Source organism: Loxodonta africana, chromosome 15 (genome assembly GCF_030014295.1).
Source record: "Loxodonta africana isolate mLoxAfr1 chromosome 15, mLoxAfr1.hap2, whole genome shotgun sequence".
NCBI classification, from domain to species: domain Eukaryota; kingdom Metazoa; phylum Chordata; class Mammalia; order Proboscidea; family Elephantidae; genus Loxodonta; species Loxodonta africana.
In genome coordinates this window covers 30782326-30799774 of record NC_087356.1, presented here as the reverse complement: position 1 = coordinate 30799774, position 17449 = coordinate 30782326, and the positions used below count along the sequence as shown (strand labels likewise).

Sequence of the window (17449 nt, the reverse complement as noted above, 5' to 3'; positions counted from 1 at the left end):
CAAGGGCAACTGGTTTTATAAATGTGTGTAACAAAAATCTCAAAAATATGATTAAACACGTTAGATACAAAAGAAAGCACACTGTATTATTCCATTTATGTTAAATATAAGACAAAACTAAGGTGATGGGGGAATGGAAAGGGACACAAGCAAGCTTTCTGAGGCGATGAGAATGCTCTAGGTCTTGTTTGGTGGGTTCACAGATGTATTCAGCTGTTACAAACTCCCCTAAGCAGAGGCTCTAGCTCGCCAAGCTCTCGCCAAAGACGGGTGTGAGTGAGGCGGTCTCTGTACCCTGGCTGCTCCAAAGCAGACTGCCCGCAGATCAACCAGTGGCGAGGCACTCAACAGGACACTGGCTGGCAAGTGCGCCCTCTACTGGAGGGATGAAGAAACCTCATGGTCACAGGCCTAGCACTGTGGCACTCTGAAATCAGATGTTATCTAATATTCCGATGCCCAAACTTCCCTTACGGCGTCTGGTGCGAGAAGTTGCTCAGGACTTCAAAATAGATCTGCGCTTCTAGAACACAGCTGTGCTTTGCAGGAGGCATGTGAGGTTGGCCTTTTTGAAGACACCAACCTGCTTGCTATCCAGGCCAGACATGTAACGGTTATGCCAAAAGACATACAGCTCGCACGCCGCATACATGGAGAACATGCTTAAGAATTCATTATGATGGTAAACATTTCATTCTTTAAAAGAAATAAACATTTTCTCCCTGATAGTTCTGAACATTAGATTCGCCCTCCACACACCCACGGGGTCAAAATGCACCTAAGTTTATGATCACAAATGGAAAAACGGGACAGAAATCAGGCACTGGCAGTTCTTGCCTTATCATTTGTGTATGAAGTCTTCATAGAAATGCAAGGACATGAAGCCTTAATGCAAGTCAAAATGTTGCAGTGAACAAGTGTCAGCAGTTCAACTTTATAACAATTATGAATAAACCAGTTATATTTTCTGGACAATGCAATGCCAGCATTTGGATTTTTTTTTTTAAACAATTACATTTCTTATTGAAATGGCAAAAAAAAAAAAAAAAAAAAACTCATCTAAGAACACCTAAGATCTGTACATTTTATTGTATATAAATTAGCCCTCAATTAAAAAAAAAAAAAAAAAAAAACACCATGTAGGTCAGACAAGTGTCTGGAATAGTAAACAATCTCTGACCATCTTACCACAGGTCTGGGCACCACTGACCATACTGATTGCCCTCCATGATACTGGTTTCAAAGGTCGTCAGAGAACTGATACGGATATCCTAGGAGCATTTTAACATACACAGTAAATTAAGCCAGTGATTCTTAACCCTTTTCCTGCCCAAACCTAAAGGATACAACAAACTCTCATAAAGAGCTGTGCCTTAGAATCACTGCCCTGGACTGTTCCATGCTAATAACTCAGTATGACCCGCTAACCAGATACATGCGTACGACAAGCATGTAACTATACTGACCATAAAGATACTCTCCTAAACATTTAACTCTTACAGAGTCGGTCCAGAGAAATGAATTAATGCTTTTATTAAATGTCTGAAGAGCACTAAGGACGACTGCCTACTTGAACATTTTCACGTATGTGGCTGCATGGCAGAACGCATACAAAACCACAGTTCCCAAACTCTGAGCCAAGGTGACCTGACAGGGACACTGAGGGGTATTTTAAATTTTCAAGGGAGACAGCATACTTCGCAGGTCAGAACCCACAGGTACTAACTCAAGCTAGTTCAGTTTCAACACAAGATCATATTGCATTTGTTTCAAAGACAATATGTACTTGTGAAGTTAGATTTTTAGAGGTTATCGTGATAAAAAGTGGGTAGCACGTGAACTCCCATGTGGGACAGGAAATGAATGGTGGTATCCAACCTGATTCCAAGGTTTGAGAAGCTGTGTAGCAGCCAACAGGCACCCACCCACATCTCATTAGTAATTGTGACTTAAGGATGCTTTCAAATTCTGCGCATTTTTTAAAAAATATTAGGTTATTTGGGCCAAAGTGCTTAATAAATGGAACTGGTATTTCCTTTGGTTTAGGGGGTGCCCTTAAAACTCTGCAAACTAAGGGCTCTGTGCATGGAAGAAGTTGGAACCACTGATAGAAACTGCGTGGAAAAGAGCAGGATGTTCCTAGAAGCATTAAGGCTAAAGTCATAAAGGGATACACAGGGTTACCATTTCCTGTTGTGCTAGAATTTTCAGGAACACATTTACGATTTAAAAATAATAAAAAGCTATTCAAGATAATTAAATTCCATAAATAACTGCCTTGTAAAGTGACCAGCCATCCAGGTTTGCCCAAGACTGAAGGGTTTTTCAGGTAGGGTTTCAGGGCTAAAATGGTAAGTCTCCAGCAAATTGGTCACCCTACTACCTTGACTGAACCACATTTCCCGGGCACTTTGTTTAGCTAGGAGCCCTGGTGGCGCAGTGGTTAAAATGCTTGGCTGCTAAACGAAAGGCCGGTGGTTTGAACCCACCAGCGGCTCTGCAGGAGAAAGACGTTGCAGTCTGCTTCTGCAGAGATTACAGTATCGGAGACCCTGTGGGGCAGTTCTGCCCTGCCCTATAGGGTCACTGAGTTGGAATCGACTCGACAGCAATGGGTTTGGGGTTTTTTTGTTTAGCTAATTTGGAGCAAAATTACCTACCTTGAATTTCACCTCCATTCTGCTGTTCCTACAGCAGGCAGTATGTTAAGTGCCCAAAGGAAATCCACCACCATCACGTCGATTCTGGTTCACAGCAGCCTCACAGGCCGCAGTAGAACTGCCCCATAGGGCTTCCGAGGCTGTTACCTCTGGGGAAGCGGACCGCCACAACTTCCTCCGTGGAGTAGCTCGTGGGCTCAAACTGCAAACTCTTTGGTCGGCAGTTGAGCACTTAACCATTGTGCCACCATGGCTCTTTACGTTAAGTGCACTTGTTCTCAATTCTACCTATACATTGGTCATATGGGGAGCTTTTTAAAAATACTAACACCCATCCCTCACCCCCCTCCAAATATTCTGATTTGTCTGGAGACTTTTTAAAAACTGACTTTAAGAGTTCTGATTCAAATACGTATGAGTTTTAACATCAGCCTAGCCACCTATCCACCAGCTTGTGCCACTTGAGAGAAGTTGCTTGCACCTCTCACAAGGTTGCTGTGAATGTTGAGAGATGTGAAATACCTCACACGGTGTCTGGGACACAGGAGTCCCTCTAATGGAATAGCCTGTCCCCGAAACTTCAAAACTTGGATCTCTTTTCTTTTAATCTTTCTAATGGGAAAAACGTCTAACATTTTGAACACTGTGAATTATACAAGACTCACTGGGTTATTTGCTTTAAGCTACTAACTGTCCCATCACAACAGTAAAGAGACATTTAAAAACAACACATTTAATGCATTAAGATTTGCTTTGTTCCTGGGGGAAGGATTTCCCAGCAATTTTAAAGAGAACCATACAGAGTGAAAAACATGACCAGTTGGGTGTTGTTATGAGAACGTGTCCTTATAAGCTGATCACACGTTTGCCCGTGCTCTAGAATGTTGAGTGGCTTTCTCAGCAAGTCATCTAAATAAGTGAATGACGGTATCCTGTTGCTTGTTCAAAGTAACTAGATGGCCATGTAACATCAGTGAAAACGATCAAGGAAGCAGCTGAATGTTGAGAACACCAACAGCTAATATCTGAAAATTTCTTTTTGAGAAGAAATGTTACTGGAAAAATAGCTAAATGTATTAATTTGTCAGATGAATTATTCAAATGGTCATTAAATTATACTATAGGGAAAAAGACAAAACCACAAGGAAGGAGAGAACAGGACAAGATACAGCCAGTATGAAACATTGAAAATCATATGAACGAGTCATAAAACCACAAGGTAGGGCAGAAGAGGACAAAAGACAACCAGAACACAATTTTGAAAGCTGAAAAGCATATGGTTAGACCAGCAGACTTGAGAAAGGCAAATCAAACCAGCAGCAGAGAACTGTGAGACTCAACCCAACTCACCCCTCAGAACTGTCCAAAGGCTGGAGAACTGTCAGCTCCAGGACCTCAGCAACTGGGTGGCAGCAACTGGACGGTGGTTAAAATAAGAACCTGGTCAAACTATTTGGAGAGTTAATTCCCTGAGATCCCTTCCCCCACTGCCTACCACTGGCTGCCACCCCTCTTCCACACCAGCTAAAGTCCAGAGGTTTATTCTCTGGAGAGGTTAAAAACAGGTTTTCTAAACTGCGGGGAATACCAGGCACTGTAGCACGTACAGGTACTAAGCCAAAAGCTGGGCAGGGTGGTAGGGGCAGAATGGCTGTATACATGCAGAGTGCGAAAGAGATCTCATCCTTCTTGCCGCACATAGCCCCCAGAACACTGGCAGACCGACCCTTGCCCTCTGAGAAGATTGGAGGCCTCTTCTCTAGAGAATGTGACCAGACCAAAAGACACTGGAGGACGGGACTCCCAAAAAAGGCCCACCCAGATAACCTTAGAAACCCCCTTCCACAAATCCAAAGTTTACAATCAGCTTTTTAATCCTCCATAAATCATGGATTATCAAATGTCCTGAAAAAGCCTAAAACATAAAAAAACAGAAATGACTGAACACAAAAATGTGAAGGAAACAGATGCTTCAGGAGAACAATTTAAAAAAACAAAAACAAACACTATCATGCATATTCTCAGAGGAAAGAGAATGAACCCACAGACAAGAACATAAAATAAGAAAAAGGTACTATATTTTAAAAAAAAAGTTTTAGGAATCAAAAAGGGGTCTTGAGATTTTAAAACATGATACCAAAGAGTTTTAAGTTCAGGTGCTAAAAAGCAAAGATGAAAAAAAAAGAAAATTAGATTCAGTCCTGGAGAGCCAACTTCCAAGTAACAGCTCCACAAAGCAGCAGCAGAGAGGAAATCATTGGACACAAACCATTTCCCGGAACCAAAGCCTACGCTATCACACTGAAAGGGCTCACCAAGTACCCACCACGGTGGATGAAAACAGATTGACACCGAGGCACATCCAAGATCCATGCTACTACTACACTGTCGTTTCAACCTGAAGAGCAGCACGCCCAGGTGATCCTGGTCCAAGTGATCTCTAGGCTCGGTCAGACCATGTGTGATTATGTCCCAGCTTTCATTTCACGCCCAGCTCATGGACCAGCATGGACACTCCTATTAGCCCACAAATGTACTGTTCTGACTTACCCCTAAGAGCTAGAGTTTGATTCAGTCTACTTCCTTTGACCGTATTTCGGTCAGACTCATTACCTAGTCCCCACTGTAGTCAGATGCCCTGACTGTGGTGAGCCTCTGTAAAGCAGGGCTGAGTCATGACCTTAGCGATGGACTTGACCTTATTGATGGACTTCCCCAAAAGCGACTTTGGTAAATTCTTAGGGAAGCTGAAGCCAGACTATGACCCAAAGACTCTGTTTTGTTCTCCCAGAAGCCTTCATGTAATGATGAGAATTTTGCTGTTTTATACTTGCTAACACGTTTTTCAGAATGAAAAAAGAAAAGCAAGGGAATGAGTAACACCAGATCAGGACAGTGCCTACATCTGGGAGAGGGTGGGATCCAACGGGGGACTCACAGGAGTCTTCTCATATATACTACAAGTTCTATTTCTTAACCTGGTGGTGAGTGCATAAACGTTCATTTTATTATTATTCTCTAAATCATACTGTACTTATGTTCTGTATTTATTTCACAGCTTTTAAAAAACCATCCTCTCCGCTCCTCTTGCTCAGATTCCATGCTCACTGAAGAGCTTCCTGGTGACGAACTGGCTTCTGTTGTAGCTTCGTCTCCAGGAAGAGAATGGACACCTGGGCCACTTGGCATATACGTGTCTCTTTTTAAAGTAATAAACTGGTGTGTTCATTTTTTTTTAAAAAAAAGGACTAGTCAAATATGAAATGCTTACTGATTTAATGACTATGTTCTTATAAATGAAATTAAATTGGCCTCTAAATACATCTTCTGAAGAGTCAGTGTATCCTCTGAGTCACCAAACTGATTCGCAGAATCAGGACTTATTCGATGCTTCGATTTCACCCCATATTGCAGCTTCAGTTTGTGAAGTGTCATATTCCCTCATCATATCGAACTCAAGCCAAGGCTGACCCCACTTCTGAGCTTCTTTCATTTGTTCTTCAGTTAAATAAAGATCAAACTGGATTCCTTTCACATTAAATTTTGGACGTTCCCAGCGTTTGGACCAGGGCTTAGGCTTCATTTTTACTTTCAGCTAAGGAAGACAGAAGGAGAGGAATAATTAGGCTAGGAGATGTAAGTAAAAATCTTCCTCAGTTTTCATTAAGGATATTTCTTTCTTATTTTATAGTTGCATTTCCAATTCTAAATGTCCCTCCTATACCTGATTCACAGGAACTTCTTGGTCTGATTCATGTGCTACTGGCTTCATGTTCCTATCAAAGGTGCTGTATTCAGGAAGGGCATCTCTTAAGTACAGCAAGCTGTCATCCAGCCGTTTCTCTAATTTGACCACTTGGATCTCCTGAATTCGGGGATTATAAAGTTGAAAGCAAATCTCAACACCTTAAAAAAGAGAAGAAAACATATTCTTAATATAAGTCCAGATTCCTGTATAAGCCTCACACTACGGTAAAAACTGTTTCAAAAGGGAACCGGCATAGGGTTTTGCACGTAGGAAATGTGACATAAATTTGTAAAGAAATGCCTCCAAGTCTTATAAAACGGGGGTGATGACTGCGGCGCCTGTTTTGTGTCAGAATATAAGCAAAATGGGGGCATTCGTTCCAGTAAATAACCCATGAGGACATCATTATGCTATCTCAATATCCTCATGGGTTATCCATCCTAATGTGAAAGCCCCCACACTGCTTTGTAGTCACTTATCTCCTTCCTTGGTGTTACCATGGTTTGAGGAGTCTACCTCTAACAGCTGTTATCAATGCAGGGGAGGAAGCCTTCAAGAGAAAGCAGACCAACCATAGTCAATAACCAGTTTTCATACCATTCTAAGGCCACAGGCTCATGAGGAACACTGCCATGTCTTCCCCTAGAGTCCCCTTTCACTTTCAAGTTCCATGGGGTCTCTATGGGTTGGAATTGACTCAATGGCAGTGAGTTTTGGTTTTATTCTAGAATAAAGAAAACAGAAAAGAATCTCAATAACATTTTCTAGAAAAGCAAAATAATGAAATGAAACCCACCTTGTCCTTCAATAGTATTCCTAAGGATAAATGTAGCTCCAAGTCCTTTTCCTGATCTCTGGATGCAAATCCCCAGAAACTCGCTCATTTTTCCATTGGCATAAGGGTCTGCTGTAGTTACACGAAGTATGCTTCCTACCAATTCAAAAGAGAACTTTTATATGGGATGCAGAAACAAAATACAGCATTTCTAAGTAATTTCTTCTTAACTTTCTTTAAATATTCCCATATTATGAATAAATACTTAATAAGTGTAAAATCCAGATATGTGAAAAACAATCTTCTTCATGCCAAGAAAACTAAACTTATGGACTGAACTGTGTCCCTACAAAATATGTGCTGGAATCTTAACCCCTATACCTATGGAAGTAATCTCATTTGATAACAAGGTTTTCTTTGCTATGCTAATGAGGTCTTATCAGTGTAGGGCGTGTTTTAAACCAATCACTTTTAAGATCTAGAAGAGTCGATTGTTGCTGTTAATGATGCCGTCAATTCAGTTCCGACTCATAACAACCCTAGACATGATAAAATGAAATACTGCCTGGTCCTGTGCCATCCTCACAATTGTTGCTATGCTTGAGCCCAGTTGTTACAACCACTGTGTCGTTCCATCTCGTTGAGGGGCTTCCTCTTTTTCAGTGACCTCTCCTTTACCAAGCATGATGTCCTTCTCCAGGAACTGATCCCTCCTGATAACATGTCCAAAGTACGTGAGACGTAGTCTCGCCATCCTTGCTTCTAAGGAGCATCGTGGTCATACTTCTTCCAAAACAAATCTGTTCATTCTTTTGGCAGTCCATGGTATATTTAATATTCTTCGCCAACACAATTCAAAGGTGTCAGTTCTTCTTTAGGCTTCCTTATTCACTGTCCAGCTTTTGCACGCATATGAGGCAACTCAAAGTACCATAGCTTGGGTCAGGCGTACCTTAGTCCTCAAGGTGACATCTTTGCTTTTCAACACTTTGAAGAGGGCTTTTGCAGCCGATTTGCCCAATAAAAAAAACTAAGTGTCTGTCAGTCTGTCATACTGTGAGGGCTTGCACGCTGCTGTGATGCTGGAAGCTATGCCACCGGAAATACCAGCAGGGTCACCCATGGCCAAGAAGTTTCAGCTGAGCTTCCAGACTAAGGCAGACTAGGAAGAAGGACCCAGCAGCCTACTTCTGAAAAGAATTAGCCAGTGAAAACGTTATGAATAGCAACAGAACAAAAGAGCAGATTAGGCACAGAATTAGGCAGACACAGGGAAGACCAAAAGTAGAGGAAGATCAGTCCACAAGCTCAGAACTCCACGGATGGCTGGCTCGAAAAGCTGAGACAAGGATTTTCCTGCAGAGTCAACAGAGAGAGAGCGTTCCCCCAGAACCAGCGCCCTGAATGCAGGCTTCTAGCCTCCTGAACTGTGAGAAAATACATTTCTGTTCATTAAAGCCACTCACTTGTGGGATTTGTTACAACAGCACAAAGAAACCAAGACATAACCCTTCAAACACTAATAACAAAAGTACCCAGCTCTTACTGACCGACATAGAACTCTGGAATGTGGAGTACCTTCCTCCTTTCTAACATATCTTTTCTTTCTATTTGAAATTTCAGAGGATTTGTTCTTCCTCTTGGAGGGATGAATTCAGGACTCAAGAACCTGTAAAAAACATTAAAAACAAAAGTAAAAGACCATTAGGAGGAGTACTGTTGCTTTACAAAGAATATATTGATGTGTTGCTTTACGAAGAATATATTGATGCGTCTTATTCTTCCTTCTCTAAATAAAAAAGGTTGATCTTTTTTCTAAAATTGTTGTCAAAGCTCATAAAAACAGCTAACAATTTCAAGTACTTGCCCATAGTGTTAATAGCTTTATTAAACCTCTAGAACATAAATTAATCCTTACAACACCCAGGTAGGTTTGGTATTATCATCTCCTTTTTTTCAAATGAAGAAAGTGAGGCTTAGAGAAGGTAAATATCTGAACCATTATTATAAAAAAAAAAAAAAAATTGTTATACATTAGCGATAAAACTGTCAAGTTAGGACTGAAACGTAGGCAGGTCTGCCTGACTCCAAAGCCTGTGACCATAGCCACAGCCCGCATGTTGATCTGTACATGTTATAATAAATTATACTGGAAAAAACAGAAACATTTCAATTACCAATTACACACTGACTTTTAAAATAATCATCCTGTTTTGTTGTGAAGTTACCACTGAGTCAGTTACAACTCATGGCAACGCAGTGTGTGCAGAGTGGAAGTGCTCCATATGGATTTCAAGGCTGAGACCTTTCAGAAGCAAATCACCAGGCCTCTCTTCTGAGGCACCTCTGGGTGGGTCTGAATCACAAACCTTTTGGCTAACAGTCAAGGGCTTAACCGGTTGTGCCACCGGGGACTACCCTGATCATCCTATTACCTGATTTTAAACTCATTATTAAATATTTAAGCTACAGAAAAAAGAATAAATGCCACTATGATGAACACTCCTGTCTCTACTATGAGCTTAAATAAGTTATCAATATAAATGAAGCCCTGTGCACCTCCCCTGCTCCCTATAGTTGATTACTACCATAAATCTGGTGATTACGCCCATGAGTTTCTTAGTTTTCCTCAACTTTTGACTTTGAAAATTTTCAAACCTACGAAAAGGTTGAGCAAATTTCAGATACAAGTTAGCGGAGATTTCTACCATAGTCCCGTGTCTGCCAGAATTCCCACCTAAAACTCGGTCAGTTCTGGCCAATCCATTCCCATCCAGGGGTTAAGGAGCTTTTGTGAGAACAAATCCGCTCTGGAATCTAATAACCTAGAAAATGTCTTCCACCTAACTTCACCAATTGTTAACATTTTACCTTATTTGCTTTATACGTACATAACTTTCTTCCTATATCATTTGAAAACATTAAACAGCAATGTATTTCATCCCTCAATACTTTAGAAAGCATCTGCTAAGAACAAGGTCCTTCTCCTACACGATCACAATAAATACCTTAAAGGCATCTAAGAAAATTAGCATTAACTCAATAATATAATACATAACTCATATTCAATTGTATCTAATTGTCCTGGAAAAAGGCTTTTATAGCTATTTGTCACTCAATCTAAAATACATCAGGCTTCACATGTTGTGTCTACTGGTTAGTCTCTTAAATTAGTCCTATCCTCTCATCTTTCTACTTTTTTGGAACACTGGTTTTTTTTGAAGAGGCCAGGGTCTGCTCTCTTATAGAACATGTCTGGATTTGTTTCATTGTTTCCACATGACTAGCCCCCACGTGTCGGTCAGTTTGTCGTACAGTGGGGGCGTGTATATTGCTGTGATGCTGGAAGCTATGCCACCAGTATTCAGATACCACCAGGGTCACCCATGGAGGACAGGTTTCAGCTGAGCTTCCAGACTAAGACAGGCTAGGAAGAAGGACCCAGCAGTCTACTTCTGAAAAGCATTAGCCACTGAAAACCTCATGAACAGCGGCGGAACACTGTCTGATACAGTGCTGGAAGATGAGCCCCCCAGGTTGGAAGGCACTCAAAAGATGACCGGCGAAGAGCTGCCTCCTCAAAGCAGAGTCGACCTTAATGAAGTGGATGGAGTAAAGCTTTTGGGACCTTCATTTGCTGATGTGGTACGACTCAAAATGAGAAGAAACAGCTGCAAACATCCATTAATAATCAGAACCTGGAATGTACGAAGTATGAATCTAGGAAAATTGGAAATCGTCAAAAATGAAATGGAACACATAAACATCGATATCCTAGGCATTAGTGAGCTGAAATGGACTGGTACTGGCCATTTTGAATCGGACAATCATATAGTCTACTACGCTGGGAATGACAACTCGAAGAGGAATGGTGTTGCATTCATCGTCAAAAAGAACGTTTCAAGATCTATCCTGAAGTACAACACTGTCAGTGATAGGATAATAGCGATACGCCTACAAGGAAGACCAGTCAATACGACTATTATTCAAATTTACACACCAACCACTAGGGCCAAAGATGAAGAAATAGAAGATTTTTATCAGCTGCTGCAGTCTGAAATTGAAGCAACATGCAATCAAGATGCATTGATAATTACTGGCGATTGGAATGCAAAACTTGGAAACAAAGAAGGATCCGTAGTTGGAAAATATGGCCTTGGTGATAGAAAAATGCCAGAGATCGAATGACAGAATTTGCAAGACCAATGACGTCTTCATTGCAAATACCTTCTTTCACCAACATGAACAGCAACTATACACATGGACCTCGCCAGATGGAACACAAGGAAATCAAATTGACTACATCTGTGGAAAGAGACGATAGAAAAGCTCCATATCATCAGTCAGAACAAGGCCAGGGGCCGACTGTGGAACAGACCATCAATTGCTCATATGCAAGTTCAAGCGGAAACTGAAGAAAATCAGAGCAAGTCCACGAGAACCAAAATATGACCTTGAGTATATCCCACCTGAATTTAGAGACCATCTCAAGAATAGATTTGACACATTGAACACTAGTGACCGAAGACCAGACGAGTTGTGGAATGACATCAAGGACATCATCCATGAAGAACGCAAGAGGTCACTGAAAAGACAGGAAGAAAGAAAAGACCAAGGTGGATGTCAGAGGAGACTCTGAAACTTTTGCTCTTGAGCGTCGAGCAGCTAAAGTAAAAGGAAGAATCGATGAAGTAAAAGAACTGAACAGAAGATTTCAAAAGGCCTCTTGAGAAGACAAAGTAAAGTATTATGATGACATGTGCAAAGAGCTGGAGATGGAAAACCAAAAGGGAAGAACACGCTCAGCTTTTCTCAAGCTGAAAGAACTGAAGAACAAATTCAACCCTCGAGTTGCAATTGTTAAGGATTCCATGGGGAAAATATTAAACAATGCAGGAAGCATCAAAAGAAGATGGAAAGAATATACAGAATCATTATACCAAAAATAATTAGTCAATATTCAACCATTTCAAGAAGTGGTATATGATCAGGAACCGATGGTACTGAAGGAAGAAGTCCAAGCTGCTCTGAAGGCATTGGCGAAAAACAAGGCTCCAGGAATTGATGGAATCTCAAATGAGATGTTTCAACAAACAGATGCAGTGCTGGAGGTGCTCACTCGTCTATGCCAAGAAATATGGAAGACAGCTTCCTGGCCAACTGATTGGAAGAGATCCATATTTATGCCTATTCCCAAGAAAGGTGATCCAACCGAATGTGGAAAATTATAGAACAATATCATTAATATCACACGCAAGCAAAATTCTGCTGAAGATCATTCAAAAACGGCTGCAGCAGTATATCAACACGGAACTGCCAGGAATTCAGGCCAGTTTCAGAAGAGGATGGGGAACCAGGGATATCATTGCTGATGTCAGATGGATCTTGGCTGAAAGCAGAGAATACCAGAAGGATGTTTACCTGTGTTTTATTGATTATGCAAAGGCATCTGACTGTGCGGATCATAACAAACTATGGATAACACTGTGATGAATGGGAATTCCAGAACACTTAATTGTGTTCATGAGGAACCTTTACATACATCAAGAGGCAGTTGTTCGGACAAAACAAGGGGATACTGGCTGGTTTAAAGTCAGGAAAGGTGTACGTCAGGGTTGTATTCTTTCACCATACCTATTTAATCTGTATGCTGAACATATAATCCGAGAAGATGGACTATATGAAGAAGTACGGGGCATCAAGATTGGAGGAAGACTCATTAACAACCTGTGTTATGCAGATGACACAACCTTGCTTGCTGAAAGTGAAGAGGGCTTGAAGAACTTACTAATGAAGATCAAAGACCACAGCCTTCAGTATGGATTACACCTCAACATAAAGAAAACAAAAATCCTCACAAGTGGACCAATGAGCAACATCATTATAAACAGAAAAAAGACTGAAGTTGTTAAGGATTTCATTTTACTTGGATCCACAATCAACAGCCGTGGAAACAGCAGTCAAGAAATCAAAAGACGCACTGCGTTGGGCAAATCTGCTGCAAAGGACTTCTTCAAAGTGTTGAAGAGCAAAGATGTCACCCTGAAGACTAAGGTGTGCCTGACCCAAGCCATGGTATTTTCAATCTCATCATATGCATGTGAAAGCTGGACAATGAATAAGGAAGACTGAAGAAGAGTTGACGCCTTTGAATTGTGGTGTTGGCGAAGAATATTGAATATACCATGGTCTGCCAAAAGAATGAACAAATCTGTCTTAGAAGAAGTACAACCAGAATGCTCCTTAGAAGCAAGGATGGCGAGAATGCGTCTTACATACTTTGGACATGTTGTCAGGAGGGATCAGTCCCTAGAGAAGGACATCATGCTTGGAAGAGTACAGGGTCAGCAGAAAAGAGGAAGACTCTCAATGAGGTGGATTGACACAGTGGCTGCAACAATGAACTCAAGCATAACAACGATTGTAAGGATGGCGCAGGACAGGGCAGGGTTTCGTTCTGTTGTGCATAGGGTTGCTATGAGTCGGAACGGACTCGACGGCACTTAACACATCACATCACCTGACACTATCACAGCAGGAGATACATAATGTCAACTTACAACACTGCTGGTAAAGCTAGGTTGACTGCTTGATTAGGATAAATAATTTCCCCCATACATTTCTTCATACTTTAAATATTTCACACATACATATCTGTGTGTCTGCGCAATACATAACCTTGTTCTGTGTGGTTTTAAAGGTGCCCTGCTGGCGAAGTGGTTAACAGCGCTCAGTTGCTAACCAAAAGGTCAGCTGTTTGAACCACGAGCTGCTAAGAGGGAGAAAGATGTGGCAATCTATTTCCATAAAGACTACAGCCTTGGAAACCCTATGGGGCAGTTCTACTCTTTCTTACAGGGCCTCTATGAGTCAGAATCGACTCCATGGCAATGAGTTTGGTTTGGTTTAGTGTGGTTTTAAGCTCCATTAAAAAAGGTTTTATAGTCTATCAGTTTTTTTGCAGGATGTTTTTTCCCCCACAAATTATGTTTGTGAAATTCATCCATGTTTAAAAGTTAGCTCTAGTTCATTAATCTTTCACCACTGTATAATATTCAATCATATGAAGGTATTTGCCTATTTACTTAATGATAGGTATTTCAGGTGCTTCTATTTTAAAATTTTGTTTGTTATAAACAACACTGTTGTTGTTGCCGTTGTTGTTAGGTGCCATCAAGTTGATTCCGACTCATAGTGACCCTACAGAAGAGAGAATTACCCCATAGGACTTCCAAGGATCAGGTGGTGGATTTGAACTGTCGACCTTTTGGTTAGCAGCTGAGCTCTTAACCACTGCACCGCCAGGGCACCACAAACAATACTAGTATGTTAATTCTTGCATCTCCTTGTATGTGTGTGAGAGTTCCTTTAGGTTATATACCTTCTGAGCAGACAGGTACACATAACTTACAAAATGTTGCCAAACTCTTTTCCAGGGTAGTTATACAATTTACATTCCCATTTAAGTTTTACTAGGTGTTGCTCTTTAAGAGATGGCAGATATCCCTTTTCTAACTAAAAAAAAAAAAGTTGTATTAGTAAATCTTTTCTGAGTCTCTACCAAAAAAAAAACCAAACCAGTTGCCCTCGAGTCAATTCCAACTCACAGTGACCCTACAGGACAAAGCAGAACTGCCCCATAGAGTTTCCAAAGAGCACCTGGTGGATTTGAACTGCAGACCTTTTGCTTAGCAGCCGTAGCACTTAACCACTATGCCACCACGGTTTCCTTCTGAGTCTACAGGTTCCATAAATCCTAATTTATTTCAAGTTAGAACTTCAGAATATTTGAAAGGTTAAAGCCCACAAAAACCACCCAATTAACAATCTAGAATCCTTTCAGAAGACCATAATTTTAAAAAGGTCTTTACTTAGCTCTACAGGAACATATTCTCCAAATCCGAATTCATCTAAATTTGTCTGTAGCTCCAAGGTTACCACCATTCATTTCTGTGAACCAGGCTTTTACGCATACTGTTTTGAAGAACAAATTTCAGACACAAGTCGGTAAAGACTAGGGTTATCACGTTTGCCAGGAATCCCCACACCGTGAGTTCTGGCCAATCCATTCCCAGCCAGGGTACAGAATCTTTTGCGAGAACTGATCGGCTCCAGAACCTAAACAGGTATAAATAAGATGGGTCACAGAAAAAAAAAAAAAAACTCTGGTACAAGCTAAACGCCAGAGCTGAAAGAACTTCGAATTTGGGGAATCCCTCCTTTTAGGTCTTATTTAATAAGAACGGAGAGAAAGTTTAATGCTGGCTGGGGGACAAGGGACGGAAACAAACCTGAGGGAGGTGCGCTTTACACACGCGAGCTCACGAAGCTTAAACACAAGCCCGTGGAGTGGGAGTCCCAGCCCTCGCTTCCGGCCCGAGACCCCTGAAGCGGACACTTATTCAGGCGCCCCCGCCAGGGTCTCACCTCTTCTTCTGCTGCGGGACCTGGCGCTTGTCCACGATGACGGGTTTCGGCGGTGGCTGGAACGTGCCGGGCCCCGAAGGCCCAGTACTCTGCGGCCGTCCCGGCCCCACGTGGGCGCCTGCGGAGCGAACAACCGAGGTCAGGCCCGCCTGGGGGCCCGCGCAACATCCACCAACCCGCGACCCCACAGGGACCTCCGCCGAGGTGCCCCTGACCTCCTGGCCCTGGGCCGCGCGAGCGGGAACCGCCTGCTCCCAGCTTGGCTCCGATCCCTCCCACGTCCAGGCTCGCGAGCCCCCCTCGGCTTACGGTAAACAGCAGAGGCTGGTACAGGGAGCAGTACCCTGGCGCTTCTGAAGCTCCGGGCCAGGCCCACCGCGGCCCCACAGCCCCCTGCAAAGCAGGCTGCCATGTCTGTTCCTCGGGTCGAGACTACAACTCCCAGTAATCAGTGCGACGAGGTTGCGGCCATCTGCTGCCGGACGGTGGCTGCTATTGGACAAAAGAATTAAGCGTTTAGTGGTAAGAGCTACAGCTGCTAACTTAGAATTCGGCGGTTCGAATCCACCTGGCGCTCTTGGAAACCCTATGGAGCAGTTCTGCCCTGCCCTGTAGGATCGCTATGAGTTAGAAACCTTTGGATGGCAAAGGGTTTGGTTTTTGGGGTTTTTTTTTTTGGTGTGAATATTCTAGAGAAAGTGCGTATTTCTCTAGTTCTCCAGAACGTGCCAGGCTACGCCCCTCTACGTGGGTGCATTTTCAACCTAGAAGGCTCTAGCTCTATCAACTCTTCCTTCACTTTCTCAGGCAAGCCTTTCCTATGTCAAAACTCCCCTTATGTGCTTTCATTAGTATTAGGTACCTTTCATTAGTAGCTCTCATCTCCTTTGCAGTTTTTCCTTTACTTGTCTATTTTTTGGATTAGTGTCTAACTCCACTACTATAAGATAAGCTCAACAAGGACAGGGACGTGGTCTGCCTCAGCACATAGGACCTACCTGGCACTCAATACCTCTTTGTTGAGTGCAAGGAAAAAAAGAATAGCTCCTGATGGAACAACTGGCACAAAGTACCTGAGACAGCAGAGAGCAGGAACTTAAATTGAGTTGTAGTTGAACAACTCTGGGTGAGGCGAAGCTGAAAACAGTAAATTTTTATGTCTTTTAAGGATTTTGGAATTTGCATTCTTGGCAATGGTGAGCCACTGGAAGGACTCACCATTGCTTCGATGTGATTATTTAACTACTTAGTACGGGTCATTCCAGAGACCCTGGGTGGTGAAAACAGTTAATGTGATTAGCTGCTAACTGAATGGTTGGAGGTTCAAGTCCATTCAGAGGTGCCTTGGAAGAAAGAGCTGGCTATTTACTTCGGAAGAATCAGCCATTGAAAACCCTATGGAGCACAGTTCTACTCTAGCACATACGGGGTCACCCTGAGTCAGAATTGACTCCAGCACAACTGGTTAACTGGCCATTTCATTTGGATTAATATCGCACAGTTACCGCAAACTCGACATGTCCATACCAAATGCGTTGTTCACCTCCAAGCATCCTCCCCAGTGCTGTCTATCTCAATAAATGACTTCAACATCCACTCCGTTGCTTAAGCCAAAACTCTCAGTGCCATCCTCTGACCCCGCCCTGGCTCTCCCTGGATGAAGTGCCTAAAACTACATCTGGCACCATCAAATATCTCTGGAATCCTTATACTTACTCATCCTCCCATTCACATCTCTAATCCCGGTCGCCATCCTTTGTCTTCAGGATCACTGCACATCACCGCACCTGCCTTCTCATTTGTCTTCTCACCTCCAGTTCCCGCCAACCTTTCTCCACA

The 17449-nt window shown here is 42.3% G+C and overlaps 1 protein-coding gene across 1 annotated transcript; it reads right to left on the bottom strand.

The window, feature by feature from the left end:
* Positions 1-5917: 5917 nt before the first annotated feature.
* MRPL19 (mitochondrial ribosomal protein L19) lies at positions 5918-16052 on the bottom strand. Its single transcript, XM_003413704.4, has 6 exons — positions 15920-16052; positions 15611-15728; positions 8734-8852; positions 7205-7339; positions 6385-6566; positions 5918-6255 (listed from the first exon to the last, which is right to left on the bottom strand). The coding sequence occupies exons 1-6, from the start codon at positions 16020-16022 to the stop codon at positions 6034-6036; spliced, it is 879 nt and encodes a 292-aa protein (XP_003413752.1). The 5' UTR covers positions 16023-16052; the 3' UTR covers positions 5918-6033.
* Positions 16053-17449: the final 1397 nt, after the last annotated feature.

Excerpts from the sequence above, each read along its gene's own strand:
- MRPL19 (XM_003413704.4), bottom strand. The coding sequence starts at position 16,022 with ATGGCAGCCTGCTTTGCAGGGGGCTGTGGGGCCGCGGTGGGCCTGGCC. Across the intron at positions 15,729-15,919 it reads ACCAGCCTCTGCTGTTTACC|GCGCCCACGTGGGGCCGGGA; the intron begins GTAAGCCGAGGG and ends TTCGCTCCGCAG. Across the intron at positions 6,256-6,384 it reads AAGAAGTTCCTGTGAATCAG|CTGAAAGTAAAAATGAAGCC; the intron begins GTATAGGAGGGA and ends TGTCTTCCTTAG.